The 21200-nt window shown below is 43.0% G+C and overlaps 1 protein-coding gene across 2 annotated transcripts in view; it reads left to right on the top strand.

The window, feature by feature from the left end:
- ntn2 (netrin 2) overlaps positions 1–16496 on the top strand; it is a 46536-nt gene extending 30040 nt beyond the window's left edge. For both annotated transcript variants that reach the window (XM_044338305.1, XM_044338306.1), the window contains exons 4-7: positions 3793–3942; positions 7409–7462; positions 12124–12198; positions 12290–16496. In XM_044338305.1, the coding sequence (XP_044194240.1) occupies positions 3793–3942; positions 7409–7462; positions 12124–12198; positions 12290–12675 (665 nt within the window). In that variant the 3' untranslated portion in view covers positions 12676–16496. The remainder of the gene's footprint in view (positions 1–3792; positions 3943–7408; positions 7463–12123; positions 12199–12289) is intronic.
- Positions 16497–21200: the final 4704 nt, after the last annotated feature.

The raw sequence follows: 21200 nt of genomic DNA, 5'->3' as shown, positions 1-21200 counted from the left end.
CAGGCTCTGAGAGGACGAATAGGCCATGTCTGTTTCTAATCAGACCTGCTCAGTAACTGGGTGTCTATACACAATCTGAGGAGTGTATGAGGAGGAGTATTAACCTCCCAACCATCTCACTCCCGCCTCCATCACCACCACTTACCTCCCACGTACACAAAACACACAGCCGGTCTTCCTTGTTAGACGCCAAAACCCTCAATTCATTCAAAGTGACCTCTGCTGGACTCCAGCTCTCCCTGTTCACAAGCTTAGGAAACAGCCTCTCCACAAGCCCTTTACAGTGTCACAAGTATTAAAACAGCAAGCAAAATGAAAGAAACATGGCAATCACCACATGGCCTGGCTGCAATATACGAGGTCTTCAAAATTCAAGGTTTTTATGTGAATCCAAGCGTTTGCCGTACAGCTGGTGTCCGTTGACCACAAGGAACATTGATAAAAGACATTAAAAATGAGGCCACGGTACATGTGAAGCAACGCCGGCCAATATAAACCACATTGGCCTTGTGTCTCAAATATCATAATGACTGACACAGGGCTTGAAGATATTTGCTGTCAGAAAACAGTGGTGAAAAGAGTGTTATGCAATCTAATTCGTCATATTAAGTAAATAATATAGCACCTGTTTCTCCTGTTGAGAAAGTAAAGTTAAATCAGTACTGCTGAGATGTGCAGGTGGGAGCTGTTCAATTGACAGCTTCTGCTAATCAGTCTTTCAACAAATCAATATCACTTCAAAAACTAAAATAATGTGAATATCTTTTGAAAAACAATCCATTTTGCCATATTTTAACATTTTTATATTTTCATGGTTAAATAGCCAGCAGACCATAACTACAGGTACCCATTTTTCCCAACTTAAGGGCGCAAATAACACCACCTTCTCCAAATGTGGCAACTGCCAATAACAGCAGACAAAGAGCAGTACCTAGCAAGTACTTATGCACATATGCGCAAACACACATTCACAGAGCAACACTAATCAGTTAAACTAAGCAAACGCCTGTCAAAGGACTACAAATCCCAGCGCGGTGCCTGTCACGTCTGCAGTCGCGCAGGCTTGAAAAGTCATCAACATCTGAGGACGTTTTTACTGCTTCTTAACTGGCCCGAGCCCATGCACATAAAACTTCAGAAAAACAGTTAGAGGAGGAGAGCTTGGAGGGGGGTGGGGAGCGGGGTGGGGGTGGGTGGGGGGCAGAGATTGACACTGCTCCCCCCAATCACCATCCTGCCCCTTATAGCCCATTCAGGTCTAGCAGTTGCTGGTTGTTTACTGAACAATGTGGACATTGGCAGTAAAGTCTGACGTCTTAACAGCCTGTGATTGTTTAGAAGGGAAGTGAGAACGTCTAACGTTACGCACGTTCTTGTTCATGCCAACCTGATCAACTGATGAGTTGATAGCCTGTGTTGTTTGGTGATCAGCCAGGAAACAATGGCTCCTCGTTCCCCCTGCTGTGACACATGTCTGGGCAGGCATGACAGACTAACACCAGACTTGTGTCAGACGGATCAAGTAACAGGGGGTTTATACCACATGTGTCTTGACATTGGACGGATCTCAAATCAAATCATTACTTTTCAGTTGATCTCAAAACAATTCAGCGATCATCAGTTTAGGTTTGCAAAATATATTCTTTGCAATATGAGAGATACTGACATTGGCATTGGTTGATTTTTCTATCTTTTATAGATCTAGATCTATACCATTGTGTTAGTGCATTAATCAGCTGGGTTTCATTAACATTAACAAGGGCAGAACTCCAGGAATGCCAGAAATTCCCAAATGGTCCATGCAGCACCTGGTATCGGTGGCAGGAGCTCTGGCTCTGGCTGATGAATGAGAGCAGAGGTATGGAGGTGAGATATGGTTGGCACAGAGTGACAGAGAGACAGTCCGGAGACCCTTGCTGACTTGACCTCTGACATCCAGCTCAGCGCTACGCCATGCCCCGCCATATGCTGCTGTATTTTTTTTTCTTTAGGTTAGTCACAAACTCACTGCCATCAAAGCCTGAGTTTCCCCCGTCGAGCCTGCGTGACCTAAATGGTGGGGATTTTGCACGGACATTGAAGCATCAGATTTACGTCTCTGTGCACAGCTTCAAACACAGCGCGGCCACTTTGACACCTGTGGACCGGTTGGCCTTGCCGGAAAAGGCAAACATGTTTCTAAAGATCTGAGCCTGCAGTTAATCCCCTACCCCACCCCACTGCCAGGCACACACGATCACTCTTGGGTCAGTTTCAGCCGTTTAAACCCTCCCTTCGCCCCAGTCAACAGGTGGGCCCTCAGTCTCTATTCTGTTGTAGCAGCTAAAAAATGTCCGGCGCAAATAAACACATTCACAGTTCCGTCAAGTGGTGGAAAGAAACCGTGGCATGTTAGCAGCTGCCTTTCTCTGGCAAGCCCTGTAACAAACTGTTGGGTTACAGGGTTTTTCCCCAATGTGTAATTCTGGCCTTTCTTGTCTTTTCTTGATAAGCTTGGACAATTACAGCTATTGCGTTACAGTCAAGTCAGTCTAAGTTTTCTTTAATAATTTTGCACTAGCCTGCGCCTGTTTTCCAAAGAATTATGATGAAAATCAGGTGGAAAAGGCAGAATATTTACCTTACGTTTTCAGTCTGTTTGTTGTATTTTTGGCATTGTGTCAGCAGATAAGATAGGAAAGTATTTTTTTTCTGTACTTTTTAAATTATGGACAGAGAATGTAAAATCTGAAGCAAAACGAATCAATCATACCCCTGAATACTGTTCAAGTAGATGTTAAAGTCTTACATTTGTTTTTATATGTGAATGATATGTTTGTCTGACTGGATTGCTGTGAAATGTTAAGTATGTGTTTATTACTTAAAGAACAAATGTCTGTTTTTTTTAGCAGAGCCAGTCTGACCACAGTTTGGTTAGATTCACTGTTGTTTATGCTGTTGAACACACCAGAGGCTCTGTTTGGACTATACTGGAGCGCTGCGTCTCTCACTCTCCTCCTCTTTCACTCCCATCCTCCCCTTCACTTCTTATTCTCCAGTATGTTGTCTTCCCCGTCTCCTCCTGATCCACTAACATCTTGTAAAGCTCGGCCCAACACGCCAGCTATTGTACTGTATTTAACAGCTCTTTAACCCAAAAAAACAAAAGCCTCATGTTGTTTAAGGTGGCTCGAATATATTGCCTACAACCAGCAAAACTCATAAAAGTCCTGTCAGAGTGAGGTGACTGGAGCAACGCTTGTTGCTGTTGGCATTTGCTGGGCATCGACTGAACTTTCTGGAAGTGATGAAACAGCTGAGCGTGTGTCACCAGGCAGGCACCAGACTACACACAGCAGAGTGGAGAGGAGGGCGCAGTGTGCATTTCTTAGTCTCCTGACAGTGATGCATTACATACAATCACCTGCTGTTTTCTACACAAATTCCTTCTCCTTTTTCAACACAAAAAGATACACACACAGTTTTTGGAGGCCATGTTTCTCAACATTACAGTGATTAGGGAATCCCAAGCACAGAGGCGGATAGGAAAAGCACTGCCTCACTCTGGGAGTCCTGAGCTGAACGTTCAGTCTAAATGCATATCTGTTGTCTGCTGGCAAAGACAGAAGATTACGAGATTTAACCCAGTGCCCTGCCGAGACACTGTAAAATCCAAGGAGTTAGCTGGTATCTTGTGTGTGTCATTTTGGCAACAAGTTTAATGAATCAACATTTAATGGATTTTCTCTCTTTCCTCTCATATAACAACCCTCCCCCCCCCCTTCACACCTGTCCCTGAACCCCCCACCTCAGCCTGTGACTGCCACCCTGTGGGCGCAGCAGGCAAGACGTGCAACCAGACCACAGGCCAGTGCCCCTGCAAGGACGGCGTCACCGGCATCACCTGCAACCGTTGTGCCAAGGGTTACCAGCAGAGCCGCTCGCCTGTGGCCCCCTGCATCAGTGAGTGACTCAAACAGACACGCACACACACACACACACACACACACACACACACACACACAGCTAACAGTAACTGTATATCACACCAGTAACATACACTGCCTTCAGCCCAGTAATTTTATCAGCATGCCAGTGAGTCAGTGTATAAAACTGCGAAAACTGACAAGCTCCATTGTGAAGAAATAGATGTGAGAAAAGGCATAATACATAGTTACAATATAGTAGTAACCTACAGTAAAGGCAGCACATAGTCAAACCATGGAGATTACGGAACATAATTGAAAGCACACTTCTCTGTAGCCTGAAGCAGTTCTGGCCTTCTGACAGGCATACCCAACCTGATCTCTGCGCTGCGTATATACAGTACATGTGTTCTGTGGGTTTTGCATGGCCACTGAAAATGCAATGATAATTTCATAGAGAATAGCCCAAAACATGTGCGCAAACATGGGCCCAGATGTAATGTGAAGTTAAACTGAAATGTGATCTCTGTTAAACGGACCTAGAAGAGTTTAAGAGTGTGGTGGAGACGTTTCTCACGGCGACAGTGGTGTTGGTTTTTTGGTGCAAGTCAATAGAGGGCTGGTAGCGTGAGAGTGAAAGACTTGGTTATTCTTGTTCCACTTGCTGTCAGCCGTGTATAGTGTGTGTATGTGTGCTCTGGTTGCTGCAGTTTGCATGTCGACTACATCAAGTTTTTAATTTCCTGTGACAAGCGCGTGTGTGTGTGTGTGTGTGGGTTATGAAATTTGCCAGTGGCCCAGCACATGCAGGCATGTGTAGTAGAGGGCAACTTTCCACCATACTGTGTACCAGGCTGTACGCTCACCAAGATAACCCTCACCAAAGCAAATCGTGCCGCGCTGCCCGGTGCCGTACTGAGCTCTGCCACACTGTGCCACATGGTGCCATGTTGTTTCTCTCACATACAGCTCCGGAGCAGATGGCGAATGGTAGAGGAGGAGAAAACAACTGTGGTCATGGATGGCAGACCCCACTTATTTGAGTGCCACTGAACCATCCAGTGAGAACAAGAGGAATTGTGTGTGTGCATGCATTTAAGCAATACGCACACTCGGATCCATTACGATTAGAGTTAATGACAACTGCGTGTGTCAATATGGCCTCACGGTGGGCATCTTACCTCTTCTGAGGCTCCTGGACCCCAAGACAGAAAACACAGCCATTAAGCAGCCAATTAGTATGATGGCAGTAACCCTCATCTGAATGTTCCTTTCATCATCTGTCTGTGTTCACAAGATGTGGCCATGAGGGCACACAGACTCAAAGTAGCTTCTAGCAGCTGCTCTTGCCTTGACAAAGCTTAGTGCCCTTGTTTGTTTTTGTTGGCGGGGTGTCCATAATTTCAGAGAGACAACTGCTGCTTTTGCCTCAAAACAGCTTTCCAAGAACTCCCCCTATCCCCCCGCCAACACACTCCCACTCACTTGGTTCAGACCCTCAACCTCCAAATCCAATCAAAAGCAGATCCTCTGGGTGGATGCTAAGCCGGTGTTCCAGTAACTCTGTTTACGGTAAAAGCAGAGGGCCCGTTGTTAGCATTAGCATTTGTATTGGAAAGTTGCATACGATTAGACGAGAAGTCCTGGAGGAATTCCATGAGGCACTTTTTAGTGTAGCCAGCGGGCACAGCGAGGGAGGGTTGCATCTGTCTCATGACAATCCAACCAAAATTGCCCCCTTGCCATCTGTCCATCTGTCTATACATGCTTGCATGGAGATTACACAGCAGTGTTAACCCTGCATCTGTTAGAGGAGGACAACACTAATCTAGTGTAGCCACCTTTCCATTTTAATCAGTGTGCCACAAAGAATTAACTTTGGTCTCAGATGTATCAAGTGTGCCGACTTCTGAATGCACTGACTTCTCCAAACTGGATTAAAGCGTGAATTTGTGGCACATCTACCGAGTTGGACTCAAAACTTAAAGGCCCCGAAACCCTATTTTCTCAATTATCTTCTTAATACAAACAATGGGATTTTACATGAACACAAAATTAAAACCATTTTAGTTACTTTGGGATTTGTGTTTTTGTCTGTATGAAGGGCTTGTTTGAAAAAAGATGACGTTACATACTTTGGGGTACCAATCAAAATGCATCGACATTTGAATATAATCCAATCAAATCTGAGCAGACCACACCCACACAGACCAGACGAAGCAGAAGAGATCAGTTTTTGAGTGTTAAACCCTTAATAAATAATAGGATGGTTTTGTCCAAACTTTATTATTGCTTATTTAGACATGAATATTTAATGTTATCAGTTAAAAAGTTAAGATTTTAATCCAAGTTTTCAGAGGCTTTAAATTTGGTCTTCTGACCTCCACAATTTCTTCCACTTATACTGTCTCTTATACTCCATAACATGGAAAACCACCACATTAGTCCGTGGAATGCATGGTTTATTTGAGCCTGTCTTCCCTCTCACCACCAATAAGTATCCCTGTCAGTCTGTCAGTGTTTATCTAGCATGTCTGTCTGCAGTGCCACATGTGTTTTTATGTGCATAGCTGACATATGTCACAATCCAAACCTACTGTAAGACAACCCTGGTATTTTCTCTCATTGACAAATGCTGTTGGCGAACAGGGAGGCTCTCCCATCTCCTTCATATTTGGCTCTTAATATATTCAGTTTGTATTCAGAACCTTCACATATCCACTCTTCAAAATTATTGTTAAGGCTAGGCTAAAGAACCCACGAGCAGGACTCCGAGGCAGGAGGCAGCGAGTAGAGTTGGAAAAGGATTTTATTTTCAAGGCGGTAAACTGGGAGGCTGGGGCCAAGGTCTGGGCTGGTAGCTGGGGAACCTGGGGGCTTGGGCTGGGCGTGAGGCTGGGTATAGGGGATGGAGCGGGGAGCCAGGCAGAGGGATCGGCTGTGCACTTGAGGCAGGAGGACTGGAGACAGGGCCAGGGTCAGGCTGAGGTCTTCTACAGGCACAGAGAAACAAGAGTTAGGCAAATGCTGGATACTGACAGAACAGTAACAAGTCAGGCTGGAAGCGTGACTGACTGTATGAACAGAGTCTTCGATCTGGCAGTGAGTAGGAGGTTGCACCCAATGTTTAAGCAGAACTCCTGGCAGCTGTTCGCCCAACTCCCACACACCTGTCTCCACTCCTGCAATTTGGACACAGACACGAGAGAGAGAGAGAGAGAGAGAGAGAGAGAGAGAGAGAGAGAGAGAGAGAGAGAGAGAGAGAGAGAGAGAGAGAGAGAGAGAGAGAGAGAGAGAGAGAGAGAGAGAGAGAGACCCACACTAGGAGTAGGCAGAAGTGGAGGGCATGACAATTATTTTGAATGAATTCAGACATTCTTCTTCTCTTTGACCACACATGTGTACTTAACAGGCACACAGCCAAATCACTTACACCATACTTGAAAGGTAAGGATTTACATTTAACCGTTGAAATAACTTTGTATTTCTTGTGTGTCTTTCAGAAATCCCAGTGGTCAACCCCACAGCTGTGGTGAGCAGCACAGAGGAACCAGCAGGTTAGTGTACACTATTGGCACCTCACCCCTAAGTACCACTGCTTTATGAAAGGAATAAAAACATATTTTTTAACATTTCTGGACTTGAATTTTAAGGTGTGGAATAAATATTAATGGAGGGTGGGTCTCCTTTTTTGAAGTTCTGCAAAAAGAACGAGTGCACTGGGGCCGGCAAAATTTTTTCCATTGTCTTAAAAACCTGTGTCCTTGGCACAGTTTCCCCAACCACTAGCCTCAAGTTAGTGGAGCCTTGCTGCGCTCAAAGTATAGCTGTGGCTTAAACCCCAAAGCCAGCCGATAGGCAGCAGAGGTGATTAGTTACAGTTTAGCTGGGAGATATAATGGAAGGGAGAGTTTTGAGGCGTGAAAAGAGTGTTGGCAACTGACTAGGGGGAAATTTGTTCAGTCTCTCCTTCTAACCCTCCAATTTAGGCTTCGGTCAATTACCCTACCCTTATTTTTCATTCTGCAGCTGTTTGATTTGAATGGTGGTGATGATTTGGAAATGTTGATTCATTAGTGGGTTTATACTATATACAGTATCATCACTCAGACTGCAGATCATACCCTCCACTCTGCCACAGATACTTTACTGCACTATTTTCTTTTAAAGTGAAATGTTTTGTCTGAAAGTTCACTGCAACTCAGACTTTTGCCTCTTTGACTTCTTACATTTCAGAGGTTAAATACAGTTTGAGGTATATAAGGTTAAAGATGTCCGTTTATATTGACTGATACTGATTTGACTTCAAGCAAATATAGTCAAGTCTAAGGCCAAACTAGGTCACACAGTCAATAAATGTTGCATAACTATAATTTTAAAAAGTGTTTTATTAAATCTAAAGGTATAAAATGATAAAGTTTTCAAAGGAATAGTTCAACATTTTGGGAAATTCAGTTTCTTGAGAAGATCAATATTCTCATGTCTAAATATATATATGTAGCTACCAGTAGCAACCGGTTAGTTTAGCACAACGAATGGAAACAGAAATAAGACAAGATATAGTCTTTCACATAACCCCTGTCCAATGGCAAATTGTAATTTTTCCACTTTGTTCTTTGTATTGATTAAACAGACGAGATACAGTATGTATTGGTGAGTTTCCAGCCTGGATGGCAGAATAAAACGTTTCTGCAAACCACGCATACCTTAAATAACACTTGTAATACGTATCATCATATCAACATTTCTAAAGTGAAGTAGCTCACATGAGATCTATATGAGCTGACTTTCTTATTTTGGGAGGAGGGTCGGTGGATGTTCGGTTGGTCGGTAGAAAGTTGGAAATCAGCAGGGAGCACGGTTTGAGACCAACTCGAAACCACTGCCTGCTTCCCGTAATTGACAAAACTGGGTGTTTTTAGGGAGACATCGGGACATTTGCAGCCGATTATTTTAGTTTTTATTTTAATCCAAACCATGATCTTTCCCTAACCCTAACCAAGTGGTTTTTGTGCCTAAACCTAACCAGACCTTGACCACAGTATTGTCACATCATAAAACATCATTATTCAACTGATAATGGCCAACATTAAAACGTAGACATTCAACGTATTCGTGGTTTGCAGAAACGTACAATGCCAACGTTTTATTCTGGTGGTTGGGTTGGACAGAGCTGAACCAAGCTGATTTCCAGTCTTTTTGCTAAGCTCAGCTAACTGGCTGCTGGCTCCAGCTTCATATTTATGTACAGACAAGAGAATGATCTTCTCATCCCATTCCTGTCATCACTCTCCGACCATTGCTTTAAAGGTAAATACATATTGATTATAATTTTCTCACATTTTTTGGTTTTTCTTTCTCATTTGTTCCTCTCATTCTGTTTCCTCTCTGTCTTCTCATTACTCGGGTCTTTGAGCACTTTTGGAAAAAAAAAAAAAAAAAAATCCAACCCTTTTTTGTGTTTACTACTTCCCTGGGAAAATGTTACGGTGTCTAAGACAAGAGTTGTTAATCGCCAATTCACCACAGGCTCTACCAAATACACCAGTCTTTCCCCTACCTTTCTCCTTCCTAAACTACCATAGAACGAGCTTCACCATCAGAAACCTAAAGCCCCAAAATGTTTTTGTGTAAGGGGCGGTGGATGCAATTTGTCCTTGTCATGGCACAGTGAAAGGGGCTCAAGGGAATGAGGGCATCGAGAGCCCCGGAGCCAATTGTGTGTGTTTTCAGTGGGCCGGTCTTCTGGGTCAGTGGGCGATTCACAGGGAGCTTTTTCAGGTGAACAGCCAGCAGAAAGTGGCTCTTCATGGGAAAACACACACTGTCCCCCAGCCAGCGTTTCACCACCGATACCTCCAGGCCAGCCACTGTATACCGCGCACACACACACACATACACATACACACAATGGTAGCAATCTAATCAAATACATGCACATGTCATACAAATGCATGCCTGTCACAGTTGCATGCACACTTACATGATAATGATCTGCACATGAAACCGCACGCTCACTTATAATGAAAAAGACCTTTAGCAAGCTACGATTTTCATTTATTTAAAGTCTGTGAATAATGTACAATACACAAATACACACACACACACACCTCTACACCCATCCTCATCTACATTTCCACTCATCATTTTATTAACGTCATCTTTTCTCAAGGTTATTGGAAGCTGCTGTCTACTCTCTCTTTCTCTCTTTTTTCTCTCCTCTCTCTGGCTAATAAAATCTCCAGCGCTCTGATATACAGCCAAGCCTCCTGGACATTTTTATGGGCTCCTTGGCCCCCTGTTTCTTCCTCCTCCTGCCCTCCTTCCATTGCTCCATCCATCCATCCCCCCAAAAAATGAACGATGCAACACCCCTACTCTCATGCAACCTAGGAAGCGTAATTTCTCTTTCTCACGACCTTTTTTTTCTAATTGGGACATTTCATGTCCAGTAATTTTATTTGGTTTGCTTTGGAAGTCAATGTGACTGAATGGTTTTCCTTTTGAAGGCAATGAGAGGCCTGACCGCAGATACCAGTCCAGTTAGCATGTGTTTTTTTAGTTTCATGCCCTGACATTCCAAGCGAGCAGCATGGTCAGGTTTTCGTGTCCCCTCAAGATGCCTGACCAGAACCATGTTGGAAATTGGCCTTTGCGGCATTCTCTGTTTTTCAGTCCATCGTTTTCCTAATTTTTTTGTTAACTTTGTGTCCTTCTCTAAAGTTTCATAATTGAGATAAGTGGATCCAAAATTATACAGTTCATAAAATCCAGTGGCATCCAGTCAAGTACAGTAGAGCCTTGCTAATGATCAAAAGTGTCTCTTTCTTTTCTTGTCAAAGCTCCGGTAGCGGCAGTTACCATGGACACGATTTAAAAACACAGCAAGATGCTTTAAATTCTATCAAGAATCTTTGCCATGAGGACTTTCAGCTGTTTTTGATAGCTCATTTAATTATGCTTATCTTCTTTGCTCCCAGTTCCCTCTGCTCTCAGATCATGGAAAACATATTTCATTGTGACAGAGATGCAAAGCTTTTAATATTGAGATGACAAAATAAATATTTCATGATCAGAAGAAAACAAACCGTAAGAAATAATTACATGCATGTGCCCCCTTGCCTTTGAATGTTTCTGTATCTAAATTAACTTCAATCTTCAACTTTGTTGGTCCATAAAAAGTGCTTTTCAGTTCCATTTAAAAGATGAAATTATAACTAAATTAAATTATAATTGTTATTGAAGGTTTCAAGTCTTAAATAGAGACTTTCAGGGCTAAATTGTTTCCAGTTTGGAAAAAAATGATTGAAAAAGATGCTTATAGATCCATAGCATGACAACCAAATCAACGCAGCCCCAGATTTAAGATTTTAGACTGGCCACTCAGCCAAGAGGTCTCATTTTAACTGTCACAATCATAATTGTGACACCTCATCACCAGCAGCTCCACCTATGAATGGTCAGTAGAGGTCATCTGTCCAATGTGTGGTCTCAGTCGTCACGCTGGCAGCCAAGGCCTACTCACATCCATCCAACCATGACCTGCTTCCACTACGCTCTGTCTTTTCTCAAGAACCCAGAAAACATGTCAAACTGAACACTTTTTACTCCTCTGGTATGTTTCACTTGCCTCCCAGCACCGGCTGTTGCAGGGGTTTGATGTGTGATTTGTCAGAAGTTGTATTTTCGCACACAAAAGCCGAACCAAGCCCAACATTATCCAACCTGCTCCGGTTTCCCTTTGAGTCTTTGCCATTGTCAGTGAATATATATTGTTGTGTGGGAAAGTGTGAGTGTACTTGCCACAGAGTTATGAAACAGCATAAGTACAAATCTAGCTTATAAAAGTAGACAGTCTTAATACATACATATCAATGTGTCAATATAGAAAAACTTTGCCTCATGTGTAGAAACAAGCACATAGTGATTCATGTGTTTATGCTTTCGAGTGTGTTCATTGGTGGTTTCACAGTACATAACAGTTTACAATGCTTTGTCACACTAACTTTCCATGACAGATGTGCTGGTCTCTGTTGAAGTGCTACAAAAGCACCACATAATGCACTATAAAATGGTGTGAAAATAGTCCTAAAATGCAACCTTACAATAACAATTCAAATTTCAAGTGTGTAAGTGTCCCATTATGTGTGTAATTTGAGTGCCGTGTAATTACAGCTTATATTACAGGATTGAATGTTGGTTGTCTTTGTTTTTGTAGATTGTGAGTCCTACTGCAAACCAGTGAAAGGCAACCTGAAGATCAATATGAAAAAATATTGCAAGAAGGATTATGGTAAGAGAGAGTATTATTTATGCACCATTATTAATAAATGTAGTGTTGGAAGAAGTGACCTGAGTGTTATTTTTTGTGAATGTGTCCCCAGCGGTCCAAGTGAACGTGCTGGACATGGAGACGGTGGGGGACTGGGCCAAGTTTTCGGTCAGTGTGGTGTCCGTGTACAAGAGCCGCGGTGAGCCCTTGAAGCGTGGCGACAACATCCTGTGGGTGCACATGAAGGACCTAGCCTGCAAATGTCCCAAGATCCAGATGAGCAAGCGCTTCCTGGTGATGGGCGGCAGCGACGGGGGAACAGGCACAGGGACGGGACCAGCGGTCGGGCCCGGGCCTGGAGCCACCAATCCAGGAGCAGAACGCATGGGCCTGGTGGCTGATAAGAACAGCCTGGTGATCCAGTGGAGGGACGTTTGGACGAGACGCCTGAGGAAGTTCCAGCGCAAAGAGAAGAAGGGGAAGTGCAGCAAAGCGTGATGGTAAAGCAGCGTCAGTCCCTACCTCTCCCTTCATGGCCCACCTTCATGAACCCTGACCCGGTGATCCCCTTCTCCTCTCCCTGAATCCTATGTCTTCCCCCACCACGGGAACACTGCACATTACAAAGACTGCATGTACCCTACCTGTTTTAAGGACCACGTTTTGTGTATATTGTATAATTATTTTCCTTTTTATTTTTCAAGTTGTGTCTTTGTAATGTCACTTGTCTTTTTTGTCCAATTGGTTTGCCTTAAAAAGGGACCATTAAAAAGGGTATGAAGTGTAGACAAAAGCAGACGCCATTCCCTCCCTCGACAACGACAGCAGAAATGTCCACCTTTCCCCCAACTATGACCCCCAGCCTCCTCCTCCTCCTCCTCCTTTCAAGACTGACTGTCTCCTGCCACTGTGTTTCAGTACTCACATATAAGACTACCAATGCTCACACTTCACATTCTTCTCTGAGGATTTTATTCAACAGCAACAACCTGTCTAAAGACAAGCTGCACACCCTCAGCCTGGGTGCCTCATGTTTCATTGTCGAAACAAACTCAACTCGGATCAGCACGAGCTGGACCACCTGACAACCTTTCAACATTTGCTGTTAAAATGTTCACAAAAATGGGCCTACTTGCTCCAGGTCTCTGCAGTAACTTCTACGGATCACAATCCGTTGTAACTATAAACACTCTTGTCCCAAGAGGAACCAAGGGCTCCCTTTGTTGGGACATTTTCCACAGCAAACCTCAGTCTCACCAACACTGCTGCTGCCACCAGACAGCCCCAACAGAATAAACTGCTCATGTAGGCTCTTAAATCTACAAGTATTTGATGCCACTGGTCATAATAGAGTTTATATTCTTAGCGGGGTGTTATCTCATCAATCCATATCCCAGCCATATCCTTGACGTATATTTTTTGTTTCATTTTAAGCAGAACAAGCCCTGTTGGCATGTGTGAGTCACATTCCAGGCCTCCAGGGCTGTGCCTCTTCACCCAGCAGTCCCTCTCATGAGTGGTTTATAAAGTCATGCATCACCATCATGACTCATTGCTTGTCACTTTTTCTGGAGGAAAGATTAAGCAGTGTGGACAAATGGTTGGAATTTCAGGACAATACCAATATTTCCAAGAATACTTGGGATAATGTCTTCCGCTGGGTAGTGGCCTTCCAGATGTTGCTGTGTGGCCAATGTCATTACTCTGTCTTTAAATATCTGAACTTTTTTTTCTGATGTGTCCAGTGACTGGCAGGCTTTTGTTTGCCGAAATAAGAGATTGAAACGAGAGTTCCTTTTCATGCAGTAAACAGAAAACAAAGTCGGATAAACAACATAGTTGTGTTTTTCTCTAGCATATTTTGACAAAATGAATGAGGCTGGAAAGTTTTTAGTGCTCACTGATTGTATTATGACATGAGCGTATCATATTTCATTCCTCATGTGTTTTGTTATGTTTGCATGTTTGTGGTTTTTGCTGGTCCATCAAAACCTTACAGTGAGCAGAGCAAGAACTAAACCAATATGAGCATCAAGATCCAAAGGAAAACTTACCAAGTCATCTCCCCCTACTTGCCTACCCAAATACAGTCCCTGTCATCCTTTGCCAAATAAGCATAGTCAGTTTTTAAATTCAATTAAGAGACTATGGCAGTCAGGACCAACGAAAACCACAGAGAGACCCGTCTGGTTGCTCTCAAGCTTTTTATCTGCCGTTTGCTGTTATTTCATTTTGTAAAGCACATTACAATTTATTTAAATAGAGTACAAGATAAACATACAGTTTTGAGGGGCACATCAAGCTAGTGTAGCAGTGAGTGTGCCGACAGGCATGTCATGCTAGCTAGTGGTTACGCTCCTCTGGCTGCGGTGGTATGTTTGGTTTGTCATTCCTCCAAAAGTGTCTCTCCTCCGCTCTCTTCTGTGTGTCAACCACCACCCTCCCCAAACTCCCTTTTTAACCCATTTTGCATGTTATGTATTCAGTGTCTTAGTTAAGTGACAGCACAGAACGAGGCTGCCAAAACTCCTCAGTGGTGTACTGTACTGCACTGTAGTTCTTGTTTTCACTTCTTCCAAGAATGTATGTCAAACTGTGAAGAACACACTCACACAGGTGTATGGTCTGATTGTAAGTGTTTATGAAACTATATGTCACCAAGCTTAAGAATGTGGACGGCATGACGGTTGATGCTATTATGAACTATGAACAGGGTTAGATGTTCAAATGATTGTGGATCTTCACGCTCATCCGTCTGTGTAATAATGAGATTTTAATTGTCCGATCCAAAAACGTTCCATAACCAAAATTAACTTTCACCCACCATGATTTCTGGTGTGTGTCAAAAAAAAAAAAGCAAAGAAGGACAAATAAAGCATTGAAGGCTTTACAGCACTATACCCTGGGCACAATCCCTACAGATGGAATTTCACAAAAATGCAGAACCAAACAGTCAATTATTTGTGTGTTGGCTGTCCGCAGCGGCCTGTCAGACAGGTGGTGTTACAGTAGCACCAGTCTCCTCGCCCTGGTATGTGAGTATGGCGTGACACATTGTGATGGATGGTCAAATTACGTGCCTGTGAAGCCTCTCTGGTGCCGAGCTCCTTAAGCACCCAACACAGTCATGGAGGAGCAGCAGTGTCCCTGCCGTCCTCTCAGTCTGCTCTGAATCTGGACTTTATTTCACATCGAATCACACAAAATCCTTCTTTACTTACTATTGGCTCTCCATTTTCCCTTTCTTAAGTGCCCACCCTGAATGTTAAAATAAAGATAAGAAATAAGAGTGTGCCAGATGTTGTCAGGGGTTGGGAACTTAGTCTCTCGTGAAAGCTATTTAGTGAGCCTCATAGGGAGAGCCGTCCTGTTGTTTTACGTTAACAAGCCCAGCAGCTTGGCAGTGGAACTGAGGCCATAACTGCTTTGCTTTGTTTCCCCCCTTTGCAGCATTTATAGCATTCACAGGTGTGTGTGTGAGTGAGTGTGTGTGTGTGTGTGTGTGTGTCCAATTAACCTACCCGAGTAAACAAGTGATACGCACATGAACTGAAAGTGCAGAGAGGTGAGAGAGCTCTCGTATGAAGGGCAGACTTTTCGGGGGGGACAAAGCTTCTCAGTTTTGCCACTGTTTAATGTTTGTGTAGAGGAGTCTGAACAGCCTATGATGAAGGATTATCACTTTACATTTTCCTGGTCTGATTCCCTTTTCTTTCTGTTTCACTTCCATCTACGCATTTGCCTCGTTTAATAAGTCTTGACACATTTTTAATGTTGTAAATATGTACTGAACTGCCTCTGCCATTTATGTTGTCTTTTGTAAAGCGTCACTTGCCCTGGGATGACTCACGTTGTATGGATGTACAAACCAGATGATGTTATATGGATGTAGAAACCAGAAACATATGCTTTTGTGATCATGACCAGAAGATGTGGTTCAGATATTACACAGAATGTATTCCTTTCGGGTTTTATGTTGTTTCCAGACAACAAATGCTCAATTGTTAATGACTTTGAGGAGAATTGAGTAAAAATGTGACACGGGCTGATCGGACCCTCTGCTTTTCCCCACAAAGGTACAGACAGGAACTGACATAACAACCCACCACTTTCCGTTATATTAATGTCCTGGGAATAATGGTTCACTCACAAAAAAATTGTCCACCTACCCTTCATTGGGAACAAAGGGATTCATCCCTCAGTTCAGCCCTGCTTTTCACTTCTGTTATATCAAAGTCTTCCTTGTACATTTTCCTTTGAGGCAATGAACCACTGACTTTTTAATCTAAATGATAAAAAAATAAATTATTAGTTAATGAGCTGTGTGTTGTGTTGATCATCTGTCTCTTTAATAGCAGTCGTTAGCCCAAGCTCCGGAAATGATATCAAATTGATATGTGTGTGTTTCCCATTGGAAAGTATGCTCACATAGAATGGGCACTGCTCTGGTGTGTTTCCACTCACAGGGGATAGGCTGGGGTTTGAAAGGGGAGAGTACCAAGCAGAGCGGCTCCCCTCCTCTATGAACAGAACAAGACCTAAAGCTCTGTCAATAAACACTGAGGCACACACACACAAATGTGTACCTCACCTCTGAGGAAACCCAACTCCCGAGTCATAGTCTGGTCCAAAGCAGGAAACTCCTTACTCTCTTTCTCTTTTTCCCTCTCCCCCCTCTCTCGCACCTACAGTCTCCTCTCTCTTCGTCTCCCCACCCTCTAACTAAACAGCCCAGCTCCATCCATCCTCCTAAAGGTAAATTACAGGAAAGCGACCATTTATCATCACTCTCCCTAGGCATGGCGATCAAGGCTTTGAGAATAGAGGTTGCTGAGATTGTCTGAACACATACACACACATACACCATGACATATGTCTCTGCATCAAGCACATCTATCCTGGACATCCTGTCCCCCATCAGCTTGCCATTCCCGTCCAGTTCCCATTACACCAAAACAGTTTAAATGGCCTGCAACCAAATGGACAGTGAAAATCCAGATTTATAGTCCTACGAGAGATTGAGCTACAGGAACAGAGCCAGCCTTAGGGCTGAGTTTAAATGAGACTCCACTCCCCTTGATAGTTTTGTTATGCCACAAGACTGCAAGATTGACTGAAATCTGCCTTTATTTGAATCAACAGAGACCCCCAACCCCCTGCATCTTTGTCTGTAACTCTGTCTTCCTCTCATATCTAGGGACACAGCTACTGCTTGTCACAAGACTGAGATATTGGTAAGTAACAAAAATGTGCTGGAGGCTTTGCCTATTTTGTAAAGTAAAATTCCAGCCATATGAGTTATACATTTTATTGTAGAGTAAATGTAGTTGCCTCTCTTTAACATGGCTGTGTAGGCATTTTTTTGTAAGTGATAAGCTACAAATACAATTGAGTATCATCATGTACCAGTACTTTTCTGCAGCACTGTCTTGAGGCACATTTCCTCCCACAAAAACTCTCAAACCAATAGGCTTTTTCCACTATAGTATTCAAGGATTTAGAGAACAGCTTACCTACTGTTTCTGTCAGGCACAAGCAGCAGCTACCACTGCTTGAGGCTGGAGCCAATACAGAAGTACCTTAAAGTGCAATGCCACCAATGCCCGCTAGTTGCTGGCTCCAATTGACTCCCATTCAAAAAGTGTCAATCTCTCTCTAGAAATACTAAGTCAATTATTTTTTTCAACGAGTCATTATGGTCTCAATCGCAAAAGTCAGGCCCTCTATGAAGTGTGCCAGTGGTCATTTTGGGAATTATTTCTCATTTACAAGATTTGAGGACTTCTTGTAGCTTTGATGTCTGCTGTGTGGGTGTTGACTGACAGCTGTGAATGTCAGTTTGCTCACCTGCTGCTCTCCAGTCCAGAACTCACACTGAGTCGGACTATTGTCGCAATATTTTGGTAAGTTTAATATTACTTGGTTGTATTACCTGCCCCATTAACACAATTTATTTAAAGTAGCTAATGTTAGCAAGTGTTTCCAGAGTGTGAAAGGCAACATCCCAAATTCTGGGCTTCAAACAGACTCCAAAGTAAACCAGTGGTTGACGTCACACCTTGCTACGTCCATCTTTAGATACAATCTATGGTTGGGAGGATGTGTCTGCACAAAAGTCAACAACCTTGTTGTCCCTTCCCATGTTATACTACACCAAAACCCTATTTTTCATCATTTAATTTGCTTGTATTCTTTTGATCTCTTTCTGTTTCAGCCAACAAAAAAATGCTTCTTCATTTTCCATCTTGATAAATGTGTATTTATTATAGAGTTGAAGGGCTCTCCCTGGATAATTGTCAGTTATAATGACACTAATAAAGAGATTACAACAGTTTATATTGATTCGTGTCCCTTTGCTACAGCTGTGTGAAATTATAACTATTCAAGTGTGTTTGGGAAACCACTTCAGGTGTTTGTAGAGAAATCCAAGCTCTGGAGAGTGACTGTTCTGGGAGAGAGCTGCGTCTTAGAGAGCTGGAAACGAGCAAAGCGGATCCAGCCAAATACTGTCCCCCCACCCCCCCACCCCCTCTCCACCCCATCCTACTGACACACACGCATACATCCACACAAACACACACCACCCAGCGGCAGACGAGGGGGGCTTACCAATCGTGCTTTCATAAGCTGCCAAAGCGGCTTCATTGGCTTTAAATGGAGCCTCATTACCACTGTGCTTCAAAGCTCAACAACGGCATTCTCCAGCATGGGGTCTCTCTCTGTATGTGTGTAGGTCTGTTTCCTAAATCCTCTCTTTTTCCTAACGTATTTCTACTTTTACTTTTCTCCACATTCACAGCTTTCCATTCTAATGATGTCCCTTTATTTCTTTGTTCTTCTTCCATTTTTTATTTCTTTTTTCTCCATCTCTTTCCCCTCAGCGACAGTGGGTGTATGTGTGAATATCTGAATGTATCTGTGAACACTCATGTGTGCTTGTCTGTGGGTCACCACATACTAACTCCCCTGAAAACCGCAAAAAATGTGGCGAGAAATCTGTGTGGACCAAGATCATAAATATTCAGTGGTGAAGGTCTGATCTCTTTCTCTCTTTCTGCTGCATGTCTTTTCTCTGAGTGAAACCAGCTGTCGTCTGAAGAGACACCACTCCATCTGGAACTGACAACATGCGTGACAATGACCACACCTCCACTCGCACATCTGCCATCCTTCAATCTCTCCATCTTTACATTTTTCCATTTAACAAAAAAAAAAACACATTTCATCCCTCCGAAGGAAACGTCTTCTTCTCACTTTCAACCCATCCAATCTTTTATCCTCACAAATGGGCCAATCACATCGATGATACTTGAGGTCAATTTTCCAGACACAAACACACAGTGTCAGGGATTGTATGGGACTGCTGTTGCACAAAACTGTGATTCATTGTTCCTTTGTTGGTCTTTTTTATTGGAGAAACAAAGTTTATTGGGCCAGTGAGTGATTGAAATGAGTGAGGAATAGGGGGTAATTTAAAACCAGTGTGGTCCCTGATAGGAGCATTGTGCAGCACAAGCCTGCTCCTAATCCGCCCCTCAGCTTTGTGTTTGATTGGGTACTGTTGAAAATGGGGATGAGTCTGCCTCTTCAAAGGCTGTAACATAAGAGGAATGTGTGTGTGCATGTGTGTGTATGTGTGTTTGTGTGTGTGTGTGTGTGTGTGTGTGCTGCCCATGTATTAAGGTGATCACAAAAAGCGGATTGTGTGCAGATGGACAAATAGAAATTACACTGATCAATTCTGCATAAGCCCTGCTTGAGATGTCTCACTTATTACTGCACATTTTAAAAGAAATGCTTTAAGTATTTCCTTCAGGATGGAGTAATTATTAGCATTCACTTCAATGTGTTCACATACACTTTTAATGATGTATCAAAACACTTTCAATATGCTGCAGTGTTGTGTTTGGCTGAGAATGCTCCATCGGATTGTGGTGGGCTACTTCAGTAAGAAGCCTGGGGCAGGCATTTTGGTTTGGGATAATGATTGGATGCAGAAATCAGAGAGAGTCTTGGCTTGCCAATGTCTGGGGAGAGTTGAAAGGTAAAAAGATCATTCTCCTCACAATCTTTAAAAGATACATAGTTGAACTGGAGGACAGAAGGAGAAATCATTATGCTCATTGGTTAGATCCGGTGTAAAGTGTTAATTTATCACCTATACAGGACACGCACTTCATCAAGCCGGATTAAGTGGAAAATAATCACAGGGAAATACTCACAGGTCAGCATATGATGAGTCCCACATTTCATAGGAGAAATGTATTCAGAATTAATAGATTTCAGGGAGCAGTATTCATTCATATTTTACAAGTGATGACAGACTGATTGGTGAAAATGTGCCATTGGAGGAGTATCCATGCTGAATTGGCTTTGAGTTGCATCGGTCGTCTGCCAAACATTTGATGAAATATGCATAATTCAGTGGTGAACTAAGCTGTGTTTAAAATAAATCTGACTCATTTTTGAAATACATATACACAGTTCCTTTCTAAATGAACAGAGAGGAACATGTTTACCTTCTGAGTCCTAAAAAAAGTAATGGGGGTTGTGGACAGAGTTTAATCTGAGATAAGACCAAATGCATTTTTTCTGTCAAATATAAACTAGTTTTTCATCCTTTTGGTACCGATTCTTGTTCCGAATTTGTCAACTTTTCTGTTTAGAGTTTTCCATGTCTCTCATTTCTCACTGATAAAAAACAAGGTTTAAGTAAGAATGCTCCTCTTTCCTGTAGGCTCAGGCCCTCTTTCAGCTCTACATCCCAGACTATACTGTACCATACTGCGCTATGCTGGGCCGATCCACTTCAGGCCCCATCTGTTGGCATTTAGCACCAGCTTCCCCGCCTCTGCACTGATCTCCGGTCTACATTAACTGCCCTAATTTGTCTGCCAAAGCCCACTCTGATTGTTACCATGTGATGTTATGTGAAAGGTGAGGGATGTCTACTTATCTGTGAAGACGGACTGAGAGCGACGGAGCAGGGGGAGAGGTCAACACAAGCGAGGGCAAGCAGGGTT

The sequence above is a fragment of the Thunnus albacares genome, chromosome 20 (assembly GCF_914725855.1).
Source record: "Thunnus albacares chromosome 20, fThuAlb1.1, whole genome shotgun sequence".
Classification (NCBI taxonomy): Eukaryota; Metazoa; Chordata; class Actinopteri; order Scombriformes; family Scombridae; genus Thunnus; species Thunnus albacares.
Note: the sequence above shows the minus strand (reverse complement) of the source record. Positions and strands in the feature narration are given on the sequence as shown.